Below are 23,406 nucleotides of genomic sequence, written 5' to 3'. Positions count from 1 at the left end.
TCTTCCTCCTTCTTGAACATGAAAAAGAGGCAGTGTTTGTATTTTGTTAGTATTCTATATTAAGTTTCTTGGTTAAAATTCCTCATATTTTCTCATATTGATAATTACATGAAAAGACTTCTTCCGGTGAAGTTTCCAGGGAACTTATAACCACCATGCATCATTCATATACCTTATTCATTTTATTCTTTGGAATAAGTCCTCTAAGAGATATACAGAGTAGTTACTATAGGTGAAATTAATAAAAAAAAATCTAAAAAAAAAATAAAAAAATAAAAAAATAAAAAAATCTAATAAAATTAGATTAATTATCTAATTTATTTTTTAAAAATCTAAATCTTTTTTTTTTTTTTTTAATTTTTATTTATTTATGATAGGCACACAGTGAGAGAGAGAGAGAGGCAGAGACACAGGCAGAGGGAGAAGCAGGCTCCATGCACCGGGAGCCTGACGTGGGATTCGATCCCGGGTCTCCAGGATCGCGCCCTGGGCCAAAGGCAGGCGCCAAACCGCTGCGCCACCCAGGGATCCCTATTTTTTAAAAATCTAATTAGATTTCTACTATGGGACACCACGGCTAAATGGCAGTTACATTTTTTATTTTAAACAAATTATTTTAATATAGATTATATATATTAATGTTATATATACAGAGATACATAACTATTTTTTTGGATTTATCTTTTTCTTTCCACAGAAGTTACTATGAATGAGAACTCTAGAATATAAAGAGTTCTATGCCTACATGTAGATGTAGGCATATAGATATGTCATCTGTATCTATCTCTATTATTTTAATTTATTTTTTGCCTTTCCACAGAAGTTACTATGAATGAGAACTCTCTAAAAAACACTGCTGTCAAGAAGTCTGAAAGTTGTGGCCTCCTTTATGTTTTACTTCTAAAAAGTTCACATAAAATCTTTATCTTAGGGATATATTTCCTTGATAGTTAGTGAGTTCTTGTCCTCCCCAACAGTAAGTTTTGAATAACTCTGGTGTATCTGTACATAAAAACCGTGAGGTGTGTTCATAGGACTATCAGGATATGCTAGAAAATAAATTTAATTCCATGGTGAGGCAAAGAAACTTTTAGTGAAAATAAGATGAGGGTAATACATTGTAATAAAGAATGAAAAATATTTTATGACAGTCTTCAAATTTTACTTGGACTCTGAGCTTGATTTTATAGTATTAAATGTTAATATTTAATATTTTAATTATTTTAATTAATATTTAATATCCCTACTTCCTAATGAAAGTAGGAATACAAAATGACCCACTTATTTTTTTTTTTACTAAGTTTTGAAATGTTGAGAAATTAAAACTTGAGGAAATATGTAAGGGGTAACTTAGGAAAATTTTAAAGATTAAAAAGTCCCCAACCTGGTTACACTCAACACAGTTTCATAGATTTATGGATATACATAAAAATTAGCTTATTTTACCTATGCCTGATGGTTACTGTCTTTTTTTCCTTCAACCTATAACATCCTTTTCTTAATGAAAAATTTGTAGCTGTATCAAGTGGATGGGGTATTTTTGCATCTCCCATAGAACTGTGCATGGAAGTTTTTAAATGCACTTATTTTCTAAGTGGCAGAGATCTTCCTTTTTCAGAAGTTATGTATAGAAATTTATGTTAAAGAAGAAAAATGAAGCAATACTAAATCAAAAGCATGTTGCTATATTTATAGTCTTACAAGATCCCATTTAATCCAAATTCTACAGAGAGTCATTCTCCTCTGAAATGGCTTTTCATACAATACTATAAAAAAGTATGGGAGAAGCCTGATCTGGACACTGATGTTCCCAGCCAGGCTTTGGCTTTGAGGTGATGGCAGTATAGCCGCATAGTCCCAATTTTACAGGAATGGAAGGAAGTTTCCTAAGATACTGTATGAAAAGTCGTCCAGAAATTTAGGTAACCAGAGATACCAAAGAATACAAAAGTAATCTTTTCTGTCAACAACATTTTTGAATATTCTCAAACACAGAAGACAGACCTTCTTGAGACATTTTTCAAAACTACTAACATTTTCAAAACTAGCATAATCTGTCTCCCCAGAGACCATATAAAACTCGGCACATAGGAGGAGCTTGTTAAGTGTTTTACTACCTAACGAATCCAAGAACAGTGGACAAGAAATGATCAGTGTAGAAGTAATGTTCATTAAACTTTTTTATTGCCTGCTATCATTTTTTCATTAATTCCTTGCTTGGAAACAAATCAGATTCCAGCTATGGCCTTTGTGAGTTAGTAGTCTGGGTATCCAATAACCACTGCTCTGGTATGTATATGAGAGAACATTCCAGAAGCAGGCTGGAGGTTGGCATGGGTCTGAACCATTATGGTAAGATAACACTTGCATTTGCCTTCTTAAGCACTGATAGTCTCGCTACTCTTCCTGCAGCACCAGGGGCTCTGGTTTCAGGAAATATGGAGAGTATTCCCAGAAGAAGAAACTGCTGGGGGAGCAAAAATATCTCCATGGTGACTTTCCATCTTTGGTCATTTTGTGATTAGTTAAGAACCTTAGGGACTACTCACTATGAAGGACTAGAACTGTCTACTAACTAGGGAAGAATACATCATCTTGGTGAAGAATGTGCCACCAAAAGATCTGATGAATACAGTGCCTCATGGTTCCTGAAGGTCAGGTGGAGATCGCTGCCCACGCTCCACAAGGATAGGGAAAGATCCATCTTATTTATAACTGTCCCTCCTGTACTGAGATCAGAGCTCAAGTTTGCAGGTCAACTCTCTCTTAGGTCCTGAAACGATTTCTCTAATTTTTCAACAATCCTAAAGGGTAGGTGCTCTCATGTCCTCTCAGTTACACCTGAGATTGAGTATGTCCATGGATAAATAGATTCAGCTTGGAGACTTCACTCGTCTCTACAACGAATGATAATACCTACTCCAGGATTGCTGTGAGAACTCGGTGAGATGACAAAGCCAGCCAGTGCTTTTTGAGAACTCCTATCATGCCAGGCACTGTGCTACATACTTTATAGACATTATGTCACTTGAAACTCATGACCACTCTGTGATTTGAGTTTATTTGCTGGAATATTTGAGCCAGGATGTGAGCCCAGGCATTCTGGCTTCACAGCCCACGCGCCTAATGATTTCAACAGCATATATCCAGTGTCTAGCACAGTGCTACGCATACAACAGATGCTCACTAAATGTTACTTTCCTTCTCATCTTCCAAAGAGATAATATTTGAAGCACCAGAAATTCCATAAGAAGATAAATGACTTTTCCAGAGACTGAAGTGAATGCCAAAGCCAAAATTAGGATGTATCAATTCTAACAGTATACCCGTCTTAACAAAGCTGGGGAAAGTTTATAATTTACTTTGGATTTTTCTGAAGTGACCCAGGGAGAAAGGTGAATAGGCTAAAATATTCCAAAAATGCCACAAAATTCTGAATTTTAATTGGGGACCAAAGCTAAATGAAAAACACCAGACACACTAAAAGCGTCCATGTTAAGTGCAGCCACCTGATGAGCAAAAACGTTGGGCAGTGAGCTGGGGCTGCCTCAACTGTTCAGAAGCAGAGTTTGGAGCTTTGTCCAGGCCAGTGATCCTCAACTCTAGTCCAATTAATAGGACCTCTGGGGAGCTGATGCCCTGCACCTCTTCAGTCAGTCTGATTTAGTTGGTCTGAGGAAGAGCCCAGGCATATATATTTTTTTAAAAACTCCTATGTGACTATAATGGCCACCAGAGACGACAACTAGTCCAGGCAGCAGTCGGGGACTCATTGGAATGGACTCGATCCCTCTACAACATGGGCCCAGTATGACATCAAGGCTGGACCCAGAGAGTGAAGAACAACTCAACAAAGGTTGAAGGTGGCCTTGATCCCAAACTCGAGACTGGAATGTCCTGCAGGGTTTTTAGCCCTCATCAAACAAAGGGTTACAGACTATTCTTTCAAGATTCTCTCTTTTGTGCTTTGCCCTTCATTTTATTAGTACTATTAACCTTGTGCAAAAAATCCCAGTGGCAGTAAATGACTGTAGCAAAAATAGCTTAGTGGAAATAAAAAACGGGTGGAATAAGAAAAAAGAAAAAGCATCAGCAGTCTTGTTTTCTGGGACAAGACGACAAGGGCCACCAATCCTGATGGAGCAGGGTGCAAGTGAGACACATCAGTCTGATGGGGTCAAGGCAGAATTTTCCCCACTGGCGCCGTGTACAAACATTAATTCAATATGGAGATCTGAAAGCTTACCAGAAGCCTGGGCAGGGACGGGCTACTAGGTCATTATGCCATTCTTGCATATGTTATTAAGTCTAGACAACTCTTGATTTCCCTTTAATAGGTTTTCATGCCTATGGAACCCATATTCAAACAGAAATTTGAAAAATTCATTTCAAAGACAAACATGAACACATTTTCAATTCTCGGCGTCACTCTCCCCGGCAGCGGTAACGGAGGATCCGCCGTCTCCTTCATATGGCTCAGTGGGGCGACTGGAGGCTGACACGGCAGCCACTGATCCACCTGACCGAGGTGCCAGGGCTTCTTAGGGTCCCACTGGTGTAGGAGCTACAGACACTTGGCACAGCTTGGATATCGCAAGCTCCAAAGTAAACTCGGGGACCTCCTCACTCGCGGCTCGTCTTTGCCCGGATTCCGCTTGGTTCTCTGAAGGCGTTCGACGCCGCGTCAGCTCCCTTTTGTTCATACTTGCCTGGTTTTTATCCGCCTATTTATTTTCCATTTCTTTTTGGCCTTTAACGAAACGTATGGAGAAACCAGCCCTCCTTTTTTTTCTCTTTTTACCCAATCTCTAGAACTTTGCACCTCGGTGCGCTGACACCTCTACAGGGTCATTTTCCTGGCGTTTTGCCTTCAAAGACCTTTCCTTCTGTGTCTTCCTCCCCCTGTCGCCAACGGGTCAGGCCTCCGGGCCGCGGGCGTCCCGCTGGGGCTGCGGAGGGCGACGAACCGGTACATTTACCCTTCGGCGACGGCGAGTCCGCGTGTCGTGCGCTCGCTCCTGCCCTCGCTCCTGCCCTCGCTCCTGCCCTCGCTCCTGCCCCGCCGCCGCCCGCCGCCGCGAGCTTCCGGAAACGCGCCCGGCCCAGCGCCTCCCGGTCGCAGAGCACACGCTCCGGCGCGCGGCGGGGCCTCCGGGCCGTCCACCGTGCGCAGCCCGCTCATCCCGCCGTCCGGAGCCGGCTGCCCACTGACCCCGTCCCCACAAGCGCGTTCCGGGCCCGGCCTCCCCACGGCGCCGGTTCCTGGGGCCCCTGCCCTGCCGCAGCCCCCGGCTCGGGGCTGGCACCTCCTGCTGCGACGCGCCCGCCTGCGCGACAGCGACCCCGGGGCTGCTGCTCACACCTGTCAGGGCCGCGCGGGGCGGGGGGGCTTGAGGCGGCCCGGCGGGGGCTGAGGGGGGCTGAGGGGGGCCTGAGGGGGCTTGAGGCGGCCGGGCGGCCTGACGGGGCCTGAGGGGGCCGAGCGCCCTGAGGAGACCTGAGGGGGGCTGAGGCGGCGGAGCAGCCTGAGGAGACCTGAGGGGGGCTGAGGGAGGCTGAGGAGACCTGAGGCGGCCGAGCGGCCTGAGGAGAGCTGAGTGGGGGCTGAGGCGGTCGAGCGGCCTGACGGGGCCTAAGGGGGCCTGAGGAGACCTGAGGGGGGCTGAGGAGACCTGAGGGGGGCTGAGGCGGCCGGGTGGACTGACGGGGCCTGAGGGGGCCTGAGGGAGGCTGAGGGAGGCTGAGGCGGCCGAGCGGCCTGAGGGGGCCCGAGGGGGGGTGGGCTCAGGAGGCCGAGCGGCCTGAGGGGAGCTGAGGAGGCCTGGGGGCGGGGTGGCTTGAGGCGGCCGAGTGGTCTGAGGCGGCCCGAGGGCGGCCTGAGGCGCGGGGCGGCCCTCCCAGGGAGCAGCTGAGGAGCGCGGCCGCTGTGCTGGGCCCTCGGCCTGGGCCCGGCGGTGGCGTGGGAGCAGCGGTCACACACGGAGCCGCGTCGGGGCCTCTCAGGACGCGCGGCCTCCGGGCTCCCGCCGCAGTTAGGAGGACGGGCGGCGGCCGAGCGGGCGACACCTGTCGGGTCAGGCTGAGGGGCAGCGCAGCGGGCAGGCGCCCGGGAGGAGGCGCCCGGTGCCGGGGAGCTGGGCCGTCCCGCGCAGCCCCCGCCCGCATCCGGGCCTCCGTGGCCATCATCCAAGGTGGCTGTCCCAGGAGACGTGACCCAGCCTAAAAGTCCCTAGTTTATATGTTTAATATTCACGCAGTATTTACATTTCGGGGGTATTTCGGTTCTTAAGATACCCCGCATCATGCAGAGGAACTGGGAGCCTAAGGGAAGGAATTGGGCTTTTACAACGTCTCTCAAACGTCTCAGAGGCCTTGGTAGAGACCGTGGGAGAGTAGGTGAAGCACTAGCTGCCACCGACCTGGGCCCAAGACCGAGGCTCGCAGAGGGTGTCGCAAAAATACTATCACCCGTGTTAGATATTTAATGTCATGTTCTCCCAGTGTCAAAATATTTAATTCAGTGAGAGCATCTCTAAGGCAGAGGGAGGCGAGCCAGGAGTACATTCTGCACATACGCAACACATTAAAGAGAAGCCCACACAGTTTATTCTTACGATTACTGCCTGTGCTCTGGAAGCTTCCCTTGATTAGGGAAGGCCACGGAGCAAGACCAGGCCAGGGGGCGGGGGCTGAATGGAAGGAGAAGCGATCCCGCCGGCCGGCTTGCCCCAGGAGCTCTCCAGAGAACCCCTGAGGCCAGGCCTCAGCTCCGCAGACTTTCCTCCTGGAGCCTGCGGCCCAGGTGGCGATGCCTCAGCCAGCTCCAGGGGCTAGCAGGGGGGATCATGGGTGCTGGCTCCCCGGGATCAGTCCTTACAAGTCTATCCCCTTCCACCTGGCTGGGGCAATGGCTTCCAACCCCATAACCACCTCGGGATCATCAGTGCAGCCTTGCACCATAAAAACACCTGCACTTAGGGGTCCCTGGGTGGCTCAGCAGTTTGGCACCTGCCTTTGGCCCAGGGTGTGATCCCGGAGTGCTGGGATCGAGTCCCACGTCGGGCTCCCAGCATGGAGCCTGCTTCTCCCTCTGCCTGTGTCTCTGCGTCTCTCTATCATGAATAAATAAATAGTTCTTTAAAAAAAAACATACACGGGATCCCTGGGTGGCGCAGCGGTTTAGTGCCTGCCTTTGGCCCAGGGCGCGATCCTGGAGACCCGGGATCGAATCCCACATTGGGCTCCCGGTGCATGGAGCCTGCTTCTCCCTCTGCCTTTGTCTCTGGCGCACTCTCTCTCTCTGTCTCTCAGTCTCTCATGAATAAATAAATAAATAAAATCTTAAAAAAAAAAAAAAACACACACACAAAACGCCTGTACTTGGAGTGGGCCTTGGGAGCTTCTCAAGAGGTCTGGGTAGAGCCTGGTTACCTGCATTGTTATTTTTTTTATTTTTTAAAGATTTATTTATTTGGGAGGTGAGTGGGCAGGGGCAGAGGGAGAAGGAGAGGGAATGAACCCCAAGCAGACTCCTCTTTGAGCTTGGAACCCAATACAGGGCTCAGTCTCACAGCCCTGAGAGCACGACCTGAGCCAAAGTCAGGAGTCGGACGCTTCACCGACTGGGCCGCCCAGGTGCCCCCAGTTACCTACATTTTTAAAAGCACCGCAGGTAATTCTGATGCGCTGCCAGAGCTGAGAAGGAACACCTCTTTAGAGACCCAGCGTAGGCTCTCCAAGGTGTTAAATATCTAACTCTAGGACTTCTTCAAGAATGAGGTGTGAATAGGCTGCCTGAAGACGACAGCCTGGCTGGTAGAGGCGGTCTGCTGGGCCCAGGAGTCCCAGCCTCAAGGCGTATGTAAAACAGGGCCCGGAGGCCTGGGGTGTTCCTCCTCCTCTTCCTCCTTACACCCCGACTAAACCCTGTCTGGTAGCACTGCACAGAATGCCCCTGCTGACCAGAGAACAGCCCACACCCCCTTTGGGGTAATGGTATTCTAGATAAGGCTGTGTGTGTGCTCAGCTGGGAAGTGAGCATGTGACCACACAGCCCTTCATCTGTGCTCCCCCGTATCTCCCTGTTTCGTGTGTCACTTCCTAGAACTCTCTGGCTGCTCGGCTGCCACATTCACCCATGTGAGCTCTTAAAGATCTAGCAAAATGCTTTGGTTAGTCTGGGTTCTCTGGAGAAACAGAATGTGAAATTTTTTTGAAATACAATTATTATATATCTTTATATTAAATGTTTATATATTTTATAGTTAACTATAATACATATTTTAAAATATATAACATCTGTATTTATACATAAGTTTGTTGTGTGTGTAAATATATGCTTCTATAAGGAGATTTAGTATAAGGAATTGGCTCACGGCATCGTGAAGGCTAAGAGGTCCCGAGCTCTGCCACCTGCAAGCTGGAGACCCAAGAGAACTGACATGTAGACTCAGTCCGAGTCTGAGGGCCTGAGAACCAGAAGAGCCCATGGCTTGAGTTGTAGGCCGAAAGCCAGAAGGCTCGAGAGCAGAGAAAAAAATATTTCTGTTCAAGTCTAAAAGTCAAAAAAAAGTCTGATGTCCCAGCTCAAAGCAGGCAGAAGGACGTCCCTCGCATTTGAAGCGGGTCCGCCTTTTGGTACTCCTCGGGCCTCCAGCTGGCGGAATGAGGACCCGCCACCTGCTCTGCTCGGTCACCGATTCAAAGGTTAGCGCCATCCCAAAGCACCCTCAGGAGGCTCCCAGAACCACCTCTGACTAAACGTGCAGGTACCCTGTGGCCTGGTCACGTTGAATCAAGCACCACACGCCTTTTTCCTTGCAAACCTGGTATCTGGAGGGAAGCGTGGATACCCCAGAGTGGACAGTGCAGGGTGAGGTCAGCCTCTCAGACGCCTGCAGGAGCCGACGCCATGTGGTGTGTCGCCTGCCTGCCGGGGCGTGAATCAGGCCTCCTGCTCTTTTTTTTTTTTTAAAGATTTATTTATTTATTTATTCATGATAGACAGAGAGAGAGAGAGAGAGAGAGAGAGAGAGAGGCAGAGACGCAGGAGGAGGGAGAAGCAGGCTCCATGCCGGGAGCCCGATGCGGGACTGGATCCCGGGACTCCAGGGTCGTACCCTGGGCCAAAGGCAGGCACCAAACCACTGAGCCACCCAGGGATCCCCCAGGCCTCCTGCTCTTAATGGGAGACGCTGCGGGCAGACGCCCCTTCTCCCTGCGGGGGGACCAGCTGCGCCCCACCCCAGGCCGGAGTCCACGGCGGTGTATGTGCTCGCGCCCCGGTCCCTAGTCCACTCTGCGGCCAGGCCCCCTCGTTGGACCCTTTCTGTGCCCCACCCCGTCACTGCGTGTGCACTGAGCCGGCTTGACCCCGGCCCCTCACCATTTCCGACTTCAGCTGCATCCGGGCGGTCCCTTCCTGGGCCTCCGCCGTTCCTCAGCCACGATCCTCAGCCACGATCCTATCCTGTCATCCAGTCAGTGCGCGGAGCCGAGCGCCCTGCTCCTCAGACACCGCGCTCCGCCGGGGGCGCCGTGGGACGCAGGAAGCACAGTGGGCCTCTGTGCCAGGGGCGCGGCCGTCGCCAGCCCGTCGCCCAGTCCTGTCAGCAGGCGGCCGGGGGGGTGAGCTCGGGCTGTCCCTGCTGCACGTGCCGGCCCGGCCGCCAGACCTCGGAAGCGGGTCACGGCCCTCGGCCCCCGCTGCCCTGAGCCGCTCCCCTTACTGGTCCTCCTGTCCCTTCCTGCCGAGGCCGCAGCCGCATCCTCGCTGCGGGGCCCCGCTGTCCCCCAGGCCGCCAGGTGCCCGGTCCGTCCTCCCAGATACCCGCCTCCTGCCTGCAGGCCTTTGCGCCGGCTCCAGCCCTCCCTCGTCGCCTTCCCGAGGCTGCCCGGCGGCCCCCGCGCCTGGCGGCCTGCTGGCTCGGGCACCTCAGGCTTCTCAGGAGGCGCCACGCGGTCTGGAAAACATTTCTGGATATGTATATATATTATATATATCTTTTTTTGACTGAAGGATGCTTCCCCCGCCCCCCTTTCAAAATGAAATCTGAAGCACTAAAGAAAAAACCATTAAGCCATTAAAAGACACGAGGAGACGAGGCACTCCCTGCGACTGGAGGAGGCCCCGGCCCAGGCTGGGCCAGGCTGCGCCCCGGGTCACGTCTCCACCGCCGCCTCTGGAACTCCCAGCACTGCGGCCCGTAGAGTCGGCGGTTGTGGGGGCACGTGGCGGCGGGGACAGGCGGGGCACAGAGATCTCAGGGCGGTGAGAGCAGCCGTGCGACACCACAGTGAGGACTACGCGCCTTACACATCGGTCCGAGGCCACGGCCCACACGACACCAAGCGTCACGCACACACCCCGCGTAACCTGTGGCTTGGGTGACAAGGACGGGTCCCCGCCGGCCTGGAACAAATGTGCCTCTCGGGGGTGGGACGCCGATGGGGGCAGCCGTGTGGACGTGGGACAAGAGGGCCCAGCCACGCTTTCTGCTTCGCCGTGAACCTCAAACTGCTCCGCGAGGTAAAGTCATGGATTACATTTTACATTAAGAAATAGAAATACGCTTGCGGGCAGCCCGGGGGGCCCAGCCGGTTAGCACCTGCCTGCAGCCCAGGGCGTGATCCTGGGGTCCCGGGATCGAGCCCCGCATCGGGCTCCCTGCGTGGAGCCTGCTTCTCCCTCTGCCTGGGTCTCCACCCCTCTCTCTCTTTCTCTCTCATGAATAAATAAATTAATTAAAAAAAATACATTTGCATTAAAAATATAAATTTACTTTAAAATTTGACATTAAGATACACACTTAAAACCTTTATATTTACATTCGTGTTTAGAAAAAGTCGAACTCCTCTGAGAGAACCTGCGGCGGTGGAAGGGAGGCGCTGGTGTGAAGCAGGTGAGCCGGGTCTGCGACACCCCCCACCCCCCCCAAGCGACCCCGTGGGCCCGGGACCTCCGGGCGTGCAGGAACCCGAGAGAAATCACAGATGTGAGCTAAACGCTTCAGCCGCACAACGGGGGGCTCTCCCAGTCAGGCCTTCTCTCCTCCCAGGCGCAGGCCCCGTGGCTCCTCGACACCCTGCGTTCACAGTGTTGTACACGGACCCCGGGATGCCCCAGGCACCTCCTGCTCCTTGGGGTCTCCCTCACGGTGCTGCCTCGGTCTCGAGTGAGTCCTTCACCCTCTTTCTCCATCTGATGACTCCCGTCGGGTCTCTGGGCTCCCGCAGTACCTGCCCTGTGAGGTTGTCCTGAGTTCTTCAGGAGACGTTCCTCAAGCTTGGTCCCCCCTGTAGTCTCCGTTCTGGTGTCTGTTTCCACATCCACATGCCTAACCCCTCAACTCCGTGGACAGTGTGAGAGCAGAATCCTGGCTGCTTTCACCTCGGTTTCCCCTGCAACCAGCGAAACGCCTGGCTTCCTAGACGCTCGCTGAGAACGAACCAAGGGACAAAGGGTTGAATACAGAAACACTACTCTTCCCGTCTCAGATGATCCCACATCCCAGTCGAGGATTTTGTCACTCTTTCGTGGATTTGCTGCTTTCCCATAAGTTTCTTGGACTTCGGGGCTTGCTGGCAGTAGCCAGGTTACTTCCAAGCCAGGCCAGCCTCAGCAACCCCCAGGGGCTCTTGGCCACCTAGTTTCTCCCTCCCCTTTTGCTAGTTGGCAGAGCCATGTTCCTTCAGAAGTATCTTCGGTTTATCCTCAAGTGTTTCCACCTCTCTGCTCCCATTTACACATGCTCTTAGTTTAGCAAAAGGAAACTTGGCAGGGCAGGAAGTTCTCAGTCTGTCCTGGGCTGGTAGGGCAGAAAGTCGGGATTATTAGCTTTAGCTGTGACCTCTCGAGTATTTTTTTTTCCAAGCATTTCAATAAAAGACATCTGTAATGGTGTGACTGCTTGGTGCACTTAATACTTAATTTCCAAATCCTTAGTTGAACGTGGGCTATAACTGAGCGGACATCCTAAGCCCGCAGCAGTACACAGGGCTCCACCTGGATGTGAGAGCCGAGGTCCGCAGAGCCTGCTGGGTGATCTAAGCCTGGTGCATCCTTCCTTCCTATCATGTGTTTTGTTTCCTCTGGCTTGCAGAGGCAGCTCAGAAAAGTTCTCAAAAGATGCTTATGCAACCAAGCTTTGTTACCGGTTTTGAATGAAGTCAGTCAACCCCATGAATTTTCTTTGTTTCTTCCTATTTTTCACACAATGTCTCATCACAAGTGTTCAGGCTCCCAGAAAAATGTGAAGGTCACATCAGGACTTGCTACCTCTGAATCAAAGTTTCGTTTCAAGGTTCACCAAATACTTACAGCAAACACACACTGGGTTTTTAAAAGACCACAGTCCGACCTCTGGAGACTCATTTACATGCAGGACTTCATAGACACCTGAAGTTTTTAGTTTTAAGTTTTTATAGTTTTACCTGAGTTTTCTATATACTTTTGAGTAAATTATTTTCTGCCATAGATACTATGGTTTTTCACTATATTTCTTAATTTTCATAAATTACTCTAGTTCTTTAAAAAATGTTTAGGATTTATTTATTTATTTTAGACAGAGAGCATAAGTGAAGGGGCAGAGGGAGAGAGAACCTCAGGCAGACTGCACTGAGCATGGAGCCCAATCAGGGCTCGATCTCACAACTGAGATCACGACCTGAGCTGAAACCGAGAGTCCGACGCTTAACCAACTATACCACTCAGCTGCCTGTACTCTGTTTCTTAATTCATATTTATAAGCAATTTCTTGCAATAATAAATTGTGAATAATTATTTGCCATACAGCACATTCTCGAAAAAACTAAGGCCAGACTATCTCTGATAATGAACTTCCAGAGTCTTTCAAATACAGGTAAATGGTAACCAGACCAGAGTCCTAAATTAAGCAAATGTCAAATTCCCTTAGACTTACGGTGAACAAAGACCACCCTCACCTCCCAAATTATATCGTTAGAATCAGAAAAACTTGGGCATCAATAGCCTTCCATATCTTTGAAATACAGTGAAAGGAGGCAGAATTAGTTGCAGATACCTTTTATTCATTCACTACTGTCCCTTCCCTGGTCGCCACACTTTCATTCAACCGGAGCCAAGAAGTCCTCCTCCTGCATCCTCCCCAGGGGCTGACCACTGCTCTGACTCCCGCATCCCCAGGCCCCCACGTTACAGTCACTTAACCACCCCCTACTCATTCTCTCTCATGCTTTGAAAATTTTAGCTCTGGCTCACTGTCTCTCTCTTCAGTATTAGGCATTTTTAAAAGATTTTATTTATATGAGAGAGAGAGCAAGAGAGAGCAAGCATGAGCAGGGGGAGGGGCAGAGGAAGAGGGAGAAGCAGACTCCCTGCTGAGTGCGGAGCCCATGTGGGCTCAATCGCAGGATCCTGAGATCATGAGCCGAGATCAAGAGTCAGCCACTCAACTGACTGAGCCGTCCCAGGTGCCCCTTCAATATTAGTTTTGTCATACTTTTTAGTGATTTCAGTGACTCAGTTTCTTGGCCTCCTCCTCTCAACTGATCTTGTCTTCAACACAACCTCAGCTACCTTCTTCCAAGGGACACACCTTAGATTTGTCACTACCCAACACCGAATGCCCATAACCTCAGGTATTCCCTTTGCTAACTTCCACTTTCTATCCTTCAAATTTATTGTCTCTACCTCTCTCGTTCCAACAATCCTTCGGTCCCTCTGCTTGCACCATTCATCAAGCCTCCCCATTTGCCACTGCCCCTCGAACTCCTCATTTTACTCACGGCTCATTTTCCTGGCTCTGGTCCTCATTTTCCTCTTTGCTCAGTTTAAACTCTGAGGTCCACCACTACAATCCCCTCTTTCCCTGAACTCTCAGTTTCTTGGCTTCTTGTTTCCATCATATGCCCTTGAAAAGTCCCATCTGCACAGCTGAACACGGCTGCAGGAAAAACACCCAGCTATGGAGTTGGCCTTACTTTCAATTTATTAGCATGAATCTCGAGCAGATCCAGAATGGCTGTCTGGCTACTGTGATGCATCCCTCGGTCTGTTTAGTCTTCTGCTCTCCTGGATGTCCTCTTTCTCATCCAGCTTTCAGCACTTTCTTCCCATCCTCACTAACAGCTGAGGACCTTGCTTCTGATTTCCACCCAGAATACAGAAGCAAGAGAAGAGAACTTCTATGAGATCCCACCACCTAACAGCTCGAAGCCCATGTACCCTGGCGGTTTTCATGCTACTGTCTTCTTGTGTCCTCGGGGAAATCATTCTAGGTATTTTTCTGTCTTCTCCTACATCGTTTTTTCCCCTCTCTCAAAAGGATTTCCTCATCAGCAGATGTATAGATATGCTGTCATTTCTTCCATGTGTAAAACACCCTCTCTGACTGTGCCTCCTATCTAGCTGCCCCTTCATTCTCTTCTTCCTTTCATAGAAATAGTCATCTAAAGAGTAGCCACCAGCTATTCTCTTGAACCCAATGTGCTCTCTTGAGCCCACTCATGCATGAACTCTTCACCCCTCAAAACTGATCTTTTCAAAGTGATCAGTGACCTCCCTGCTGCTCTATGATCAATTCTTGATCCTTATCTTGCTTGACCTATGAGCTGCATTTAATAGGGTTGGTCATTCCATCTTTCTATTAAATACTTTCTTCACCTCGATTCTAGGACTCCACATTCTCCTGCTTCTCCGCCTAGCACACTGACTGCTTCTTCTCAGTCTTCTTTATTGGCTCTTGCTCATTTTCCTGATTTCTGAATGTTGGATTTGCCAGGTCTGAGACCATGCACTCCTGTTTTTTATCTATACTCGCTCCCATAATGCTCATCCACTCTTGTGGCTTAAATAGCATCTACATGTTGAGGACTCTCCAGTGATCATGGACCTAGCCTACATCTCTCTTCTAAAGTCTAGACTCATCTATCCATGTACCTATTTGACCTTTTTGTCTTGGATATCTAACAAGTCTCTGAAACTTAATACATCCACAAATCAATCTCATCTCCCCCTTCCTAATCTCTCTTTCTTCCTTCTTCTGCATCTCATTTACTGGCAATTCCATCCTTTCTGCTGTTAAGGCAACCCTCCCCCCAACAGCTTTGCCTCTTTTGGCCTCCCTTACACACAGAATCAAAGAACCTGCCAGGCTCTATCTTCAAAATAGAGCCATAATCTGACCACTTCTCATCATTACCTCAGCTACCATCATGGTCTAGACTTTCTTAGGTTACAGGAATTCTCATGGTGCTGAAGGGTCCGAACACCAAGGCTGCTCTTCCCCATATCTGGGGAAGATCTGGAAGCCTTACACCTCCTCAAGTCTCACACTCAGATTTTACCGTTTCAGACTCATCGTCATGCTGTTACCATTGCCATCTCTACTTAGTCTTCTTGAAATATTTACATTTTCTGGGGAAAATAATTTATGTATATTATTTATATATATAAATTTATATATTTATAAATATTTATATTATAAATCATATTATATATATTTATAAGTGATATGTTATATATAATTTTTATATACATATATATATATTATTTTGTCCCGAGAGTATTTAAGGTACGTTATAAAAGTATATAAAAAGTACATAAAATACACAACAGTGTAGAAAAATAAGTGAGTAAATTCAGCCAAGGGAAAATAAGGATAGAAAAAAATTCAGATGAAGCTACAGGTGACTGTAAGATGCATACAGTGAGGTTCTTTGCATTTCTACACATGAGTAACACAGAAATTTCCTCTAAGGTATGCCTTAATATTGGATTTATTTCTGCTTGGTGGGCCCCATAAGGCATCATGAGCACAGTGGCTCTTTGAGCTTAGAGAGGGAGAAGTCTGTGTTGGGCAGGAAAGGCTCGGAAGGAGAAGTGGGTCAAGAAGCCTCTCTTCACCCTACTGGGTCTCAGCCTAACCCCAAACACTCCCTTGGTGTTTCCCCCAGTCTCTGACCTCCCAGTCCACCCCCACATGATCCCCTGGTACTTACCAAGACCCAAACAAGAAACTCTGAGTCCTGATTTTCCAAGATTCCTAGAATAAAAATAAAGAAGCATGTGGTTATGACTTTCTCATGTGAAACTGTAAACATTTAGCTATGAGTACTATATCGCACTTTTGACATTGTTTGGGCTAGAGTCATGGTAGAGCTGCAGGTGCACATCTGTGGAAGAGTCTTTCATCTCCATTTGGGTGTTAGGAGGCTCAAAATGTGCTCAGGCTCAGCACAAAATGAAAATACCCCCATGAGATGCAGCTTTTCAGCCTTGAATGATCTTTAGTAATTTCTTTACAAATTTATTTTCTTCTCTTTCTAGAATGTGAGTTCCTTGAGGGAAAAATCAGTATCTTATTCACCAAATAGTCATTCATTATTCATCCATAGAGCCTGACACACAATGGACCCTTAATAAATATTTGTTGGCTGAGTAACAAACTGACTTCTAAAGTAGAATATTATTACTGATGGTTGGGGATTATCATAAGAACAAATTCAAAATGACCCTTTAGGCTGTTTTACCTATATTACAGATATTCCTTGACATAAAATGGGGTTATGTCCTGAGAAACCCATCCTAAGTTGAAAATATCCTAGGTTGAAAATACATTTAATTCACCTAACCATCAAACATCATAGATTAGCCTACCTTGAACGTGCTCAGAACACTTCTGTTAGCCTACAAATGGGCAAAATCATCTAACAAAAGCCTATTTTACAATAAAATGTTGAAGATCTCATGTAATTTACTGACTACTATACTGAAAGTCAAACAAATAAAAAAACCCCAAATGATTGGATGGGTCTAGAGTCACTGTAAGTATATTGACTGTTGACCTTCCTGTTTGTGGGGCTGCCTGGGAGCTGTGGCCTCCTGCCCAGCATCATGAGAGAGTGTCCTACCATATATCACTAGCCCAGAAAAAGATCCAAATTTAAAGTTTGAAGTATGGTTTCTACTGAATGCACATGGTTTTCACACCATCACAAAGTCAAAAGACTCGAAGTCAAACCATGAGAAGTTGGGGACTGTCATTATTTTTTATAAAAGGCTACATAACGTTGCTACAAGAAGGTCAGATAGTTCTTTTTAAATGATTTTTTCTTCTCATCGATCCCTTTGCTTTTCACCCTCAAAAGCTTATCGAGAAGAGGAAATGTATTTTCACTCTCTAAGTAGAGAGAGAACTAGGCGCTCTAGGCTACATTGTAGGGTATTCCGTGGAGACCCACACCCACCCCGTCTTCCCACCACCATTTGCCTAAGAGCTGTGAGGGAAGAGACCAAAATCTCAGAGAGAGAATCCCTTGTAGAATTTTGTAGGGGTCTAATGTGAGAGGTGAAGCTTAAATAATTGAAACATGGCAGGAAAAATACACCCCTTACTCTCTGATTGGATGCTCTTATAAGAACACAATCTCCCCTCCAATACACACACTTCTATCCCAAGCAAAACAGCACAAACCCTTCCTCTGGGTTCAATCTCTTCACTAGTAAGATGAGCTATAAGGCCTGGGCCATTCATCTAGAATGAATGGGACTGGAACATGATAATGTATGTTAAGGTGTTGCATAGCAGGCAAATGCAAAGCAGAATTATTTTGGGTGCTTTCTAACTCTGATCCCCCTCTCACAGACATAGTGCTACATTTTCCCATTTGAAGTGGGGAAGTCCACCTGGAAGGAAACTATTGCATAAAGGAGTTTGTGAAAAATATTTTGAACTATTAAATAGAAGAAAAATAATTATAGCCTTCTCCCATGAAAATAATTTGCATAAGAAATTATTCTCAAAAACCACAGGATATAAAATCTGAAGATTTTTCTTTTAGTTTCAAAGTCTACCGATTTTAGAGGCACCCTGGGTGGCTCAGTGGTTGAGCATCTGCCTTTGGCTCAGGTCATGATCCCGGGATTCCGGAATTGAGTCCCACATCAGGCTCCCTGGGGGGAACCTGCCCCTCTGCCTCTCTCTGTCTCTCATGAATAAATAAATAAAAATAAAATCTTTAAAAGTCTCCTGATTTTAAAGGACAATAATCTAGAACAAAAGCTATATAGTGGGGAGAAGAAAAAAAAAAAGACTACACCAAAACAAAAAAAAAGTAAATAAATACATAAATATAAAATAAATATAAAAAAATAAGTACAGTTGACCCTTGAACAACACAGATTTGAACTGCATGGGTCCCCTACATGTGGATTTTTAAAAAATAAATACAGCGTGGTACTATATATATGTGCTGCCAAAGTGAGCACCAGTGTGGTACTATAATTGTATTTTCTCTTCTTTATGATTTTAATAGTTTTTTTAGCTTGCTTTACTTTAAGGATACAGCATATAATGCATATGATATAAAAAATTTGTGTTGACTATGTTATCAATTAGGCTTCCAGTCAACAAGAGGCTATTAGTAGTTAAGTTCTAGGGGGACTCAAAAGTTATACGTGGATTTTCAACTGCACAGGGGGTCTGTGCCCCTCAGACTCATGTTGTTCAAGGGTCACCCGTATATATGTGAGCAACAGCGTTCCAGGCAGAGATACTCGATATCAGTGCATCAGTTAAGGCTTACTGAGAGGCTTCCACATTCTAGGCAATGTGCAGCTCACGGGGATATAGAGGGAGGGACCCATTATGGTTCTCTACCTCCGGGGAGTTTTCTATCTAATTCTCAGGGGCACAGAAAAGCAACCATGTAATTACAACACAGTGGGGGTATGTCCTCCCTTGGAAATCTTTGGGAAAACATGCAGACCTACCTCAGACCTGTATTTGTGTCACTATGTGACACCCCCCTCATGGAGGGGGAGTAAAAAAGATCTCAGGGTTTTCACATAATTTTAATCGTCCCATGATTTTGAGAACAGGGAGTGCAGAAAACTGCAAAGCAAGACATTTTTCTAGCCAAATCAAATAGGGCAAGGTTCTGTCACTGGGTCCTTACCAAGCAATGTCCCAGCACCAAGGTGGGGAGACCTGCCCTGTTTTCCTTATGACAATGACTCAGGAAGATAATGATCACTCAGCTACGGGTTTGGAAGATCAAACTTGAGAAACTGGAGAATTGTCAGCAAAAACAAACTGCAAAGTAGCAAGTACTAAATGCGGCCCATTTTCCTGCCACAGATGTTTAAACACTCAGGCCAGCTTTTCCAGAATGGAAGCCTTAGAAGATTTTGTGCTCTATGAACAGTTCCAGTAGGACAAATATTGATGCAGAGGTGATAGATCCCTCATTGAGCCCTGGGACTTTTATTTTCCCCCATCTCAATATCTCCACCCTCTAGAAGGAACAGTTGCCAAACCCAGTTGGTTGTTTTCAAAGTGAGAGGCATTTTCTGTCATGAGCCACATCCGGTCTCTAAATCCACTGCTTTTACTTTGTCCACGGGTGAGTCTCCGTGAGACTCCTACCCTGTAGGACATTCTCAACACATGACGATGCTTCTCTCTCTGCAGACGTAGAAGGTGGGAGGAACTAGCTCCCTCCAATTCACCTTGTAGAATTCCAACACAATTTCTGTGGTTACCAGTGGGGCACCCGCCTCCTCCTGCCTCTGTCCATGTCTCCGCAACAGTCAATGGAGATGTGGTGACTGTCTAGCCATCCCAATCCGTTTAAGCTCTACTGGATAACAGAAGCCCAAATGCTGGACATATTTGATCTGGTGAGTACAAACTATACCATCAAAAGCTTGTTTGTGTGATTATAACACTGAATAATGGCCAAGTTTACATATCATGCTAGGCTATAACAGATGCCTTGGAACCTTCTTCATCCCACACATGGAATTTTCATGACTACTTCATGATCCTTGTGCAACAAAACAACTTTATGGAATTTCATTTTGTTTCTTAATTCCTCAGCATTCACACAATTGAGGCTACATAAAAATTCTGTAAGCACATCAAATTTCGAATTAGATTGGATTCCTCTCCCTTTGGATTCAAAATAGTCTCACTGCACTGGTTTACCTATTTTATCTGTGTCAGATATGCCAGAAGGAAGTCTCACTGTGTTCATTTTTAGTATCTGCTCCTGTTCAACTCAAAATAAAAGCTCCTCTTTCCCAGGTGAACCTGGGCCGCTCTGCTGCTAATATTAGAAATGAATGACATCAATATGGGGGCACAGGACACTTAGCTTTGTCAGTCAAATTTTGGAAACCCTAAATCTTAAGTCAAAGCTTCAATAAAGAGTTATCTGGGAAACGGATACAGCTTCTGAGGACACCAAGGTTGTATCTCTCTCTTTTTTTCCCCTGTAGGCAGAACTGCCCCTCTGTGAATACATGGATGAATTTATTTTAGGCCAATGGTTAGTTCTATGACAGAGGCATTAAATATAATTCCTAGTGTCATTTTGTAAAGAATCCATCACAGGCTCTTTTTTATTTTAAGGCAATAATGGAGTGGCGAAGACTGAAATCAAGTGTCAGGCACCGAATTGCAAGTCGCTCTGAGGCTTGCAGTTCCTTTACAAATCACAGATGCTAAAAGCAGAAAGCAGCAGCCCAAATGTCTTGTCTTAAACTGTTTGCTCCTGAATAGGTGTGTCTTAGATATTATTCACAGTTGTAAGCTGCTCAGGAAAGAGGAGTAGCTAGCTAAAATACGTACCTTGCATTTGACCAAGAAAGCCGCATAATGCCTGGGACAAGGGGCATGACTCAAAGCACGAGTTCAGCTTGACCTGTTTTCATGTGCTCAGGTCATTTTGTCACCTGCTGTCTCATCTGTTGGACTGGTCTTAGTGATCCCTCTAAATCACACTCTGTTCCTCTGTGGTGCCTCACCTGGAAGTTACCAAATCTAGGGTATGGAATGTTTTTTTTAAATGATATTTAACCTTTTTTGAAAAATCTAGACTGAAGGCATGTTCATCTGTCAGTCAGCTGGCTTTGATGGTTGTATAAGAGCACACATTTTGACTGTCATGAAGGTGACTACAAACGGTAATAACACTTTCTTAGGAGGGCACCATTCATCACTGTTGATAAGTGAATGATGACTCATTTGGAAACCACCAGGCACAAAAATGATGTAGCCCTCCATGCATTTTGATAACAGACATTGATGAGTGGCACATGAAACTGTGTTTCATTCGTACTTTCTCTTAAGTAGCGACAAAGTGGAATGGGATTCTATCAGAATCTTTGATTTAATGGTTTAAGTCTTTTGTCAGTTGTAAATTCCAACTAGATTCTTATTTTCACTAAACATACAAAATCACCTGATGATCTGTAGATTTTAGAAAAGTCTAGAGAAGTAGGGCAAAACAGAGTTCCCTATAATTAATTAATTCAATAGTGATACACCAAGTTTCAACTATACACCAGGCCTTGTTTTAGGGGTGGGAGTGGGCTGCGTAGCAGATAGCTGTTGTTCTCATGGAGCTTACATAAGAGAAGGGGAAACATGTTAAATAGTGAATTATTTGATTGTAACACTAAATAAAAGGACACTCTGCCCAGAGTATAAAATTGGGATGTTGGAGAAGCTGACCTGATCTGGATGGTTAGGCAAAGCTTTTCTAGGGAAGCAGTGTTTAACCTGAGATCCAAAGGAGGACTAGAAAGTGAATTAGTGAAAAGAATAGGGATTCGCATTTTAATCAGAGTGAACAACACGTGCAAATGTTCAGAGGCTGGAAGAAGCACGGATAATTGAAGAGTCCAAAGAAGTACAAGGCAGTAGAAGAGAGAGCAGAATGACTCCGGGTTGCTGGTGGGGGTCATAGGAGGAAGATCCAACAGGATCTTACAGGTTGGATTATGTTAATGATTTTGGCCTTAATATGAAGAAGTTACAGAAAACCACTGAAAAACTTAAGAAATGGGTTAAAAGGAAAGCAAGAAGAGGAACTAGGAGGCTACCTTTTTAATCCTGATGAGAACTGACGGTACCTCGAGTTCCAATTCGGCAGAGATAGGAGAATGGAGATGATTCCAAATACTCTTACCAAGCAAAATCTAGAGGCCTTGGTGTTGGATTAGATGTAAGGGTGAAAGAGAAGGAGAAGTCACGGGCCATTCTCAGATTTCTGACTCGGACAGCTAGGCGAAGAGGGGTGCTTTTCACTGAAGTAGGGTTTGTTCAGGAAAGAGAGGGGTTTGACTGACCTTTGGGCAACTGGGCAAAGAGATATCCACGAGATATGCACCCAAGCTAGTTGCCTGCAGCTCAGAGTAGGGAGAAGGAGTTCTGGATACGCAAGTTAATAGGTGCCCAGGGCTGGGGCCAGCTGCCAAGGGAGAGAGCGGTCAGAGAAGAGGGCCAAGGCCCAGCCTTGAGAAGCTCCATCATTACAGGTGGTGGAGAGCAAGTGGGTTGACAAGGGAGACTGAGGACTGGCAGAGGTGTAGAGAGGCAAAGCGTTGGTGTGGAAGCCCACGGTGGAGCTGGCTTCAGTAGGGCCTGAGTGGCCCACAGTGTTGAAGGCTGCAGAGACATCTGGTCCCTGGAGGATGGAGAAAGGCCTTTTCCTGTTCAGCCAGGAGGGGACTGCTCTGTGCCCGAGGCTGTCACTTCAGCAGCGCTGGGAGGAGGGAGTCAGGCTGGAAGCCCCAGGGGGGAGGCGCAGAATGAGGCTTACTAGCTGCCCGTGACCTTGCACAGGTTACTTAGCCTTTTTAGGCCTCTTTCCTCAGTCACATGTGCAGATATTAATAGCCTACTACCTTTTTATTTTTGATGATTAAGTGAGAAAATATAAATGCTGCGCCAGCCCCAGCCTGTTTCAATGTTCAATAAATGCCAGTTGCTTTTGCCCTTATTTCCTAGGAAAAGTGGTGCCTCCAGCACAGACTCTGGTGGGGTTCCGGTTCTAGTGCTGAGCTGGTAGGCAGCCACCTCTGACTTGCAAGACCCGCTTCCCTGACCTTATGAACCCCTTTGTGCTTAGACGTTGTGCTTAGACACGGCAACCATCCTTGAATCTATTATATGCAAATCGTGAGTCATTTCGCTAGAATCATTAGAAAAGTGGGAAGCCGGGGATAAAGATAGATAAGGGAGACAAAAGAGAAGGTGGCACTTTGTTGGCAAAGGCAGTTTGGAGAAGTCATGTGAAGCTGAGGAATTTCGAACGGTTCTTGTGGGATCACCAGGGGTGAGGGAATGGAGATGATTGAGAAGGTGGTGTGGGTAGGGCTGCAGCAACTTAGGTGTTCTGGGAAGGGTGGGGGGGGGGGCAGGCAAGGGGGACTGAGAAATGCTCGCCCAGGCCTAGTTATTTCTTGAATAAAAGTTACTGTTTTTACTGTCTCAAGAACCCAACAGATCCGAATAGCTAGAAAGCAAGAACTCAGAGTTTCAAGTCAGAAGAATCTCGAAACTTTTATCTCAGGGACATATAATTTGGAGTTCATGAACTTGGAGTGGAAAAAAAACAGTTCTCTTTTTCTTACTGAAA

General features: G+C 46.8%; 1 protein-coding gene across 4 annotated transcripts in view; it reads right to left on the bottom strand.

Annotated features, from left to right (window-relative positions):
* KCNAB1 (potassium voltage-gated channel subfamily A regulatory beta subunit 1) overlaps positions 1 to 23,406 on the bottom strand; it is a 359,570-nt gene that overhangs the window by 87,414 nt on the left and 248,750 nt on the right. For all 4 annotated transcript variants that reach the window (XM_025436028.3, XM_025436029.3, XM_049099888.1 and 1 more), the window contains one exon: positions 15,979 to 16,022. In XM_025436028.3, the coding sequence (XP_025291813.1) occupies positions 15,979 to 16,022 (44 nt within the window). The remainder of the gene's footprint in view (positions 1 to 15,978; positions 16,023 to 23,406) is intronic.

This window comes from Canis lupus, chromosome 23 (genome assembly GCF_003254725.2).
Source record: "Canis lupus dingo isolate Sandy chromosome 23, ASM325472v2, whole genome shotgun sequence".
NCBI lineage: Eukaryota > Metazoa > Chordata > Mammalia > Carnivora > Canidae > Canis > Canis lupus.
The sequence above is the reverse complement of the archived record's forward strand: the minus strand, read 5'-3'. Positions and strand labels throughout refer to the sequence as shown.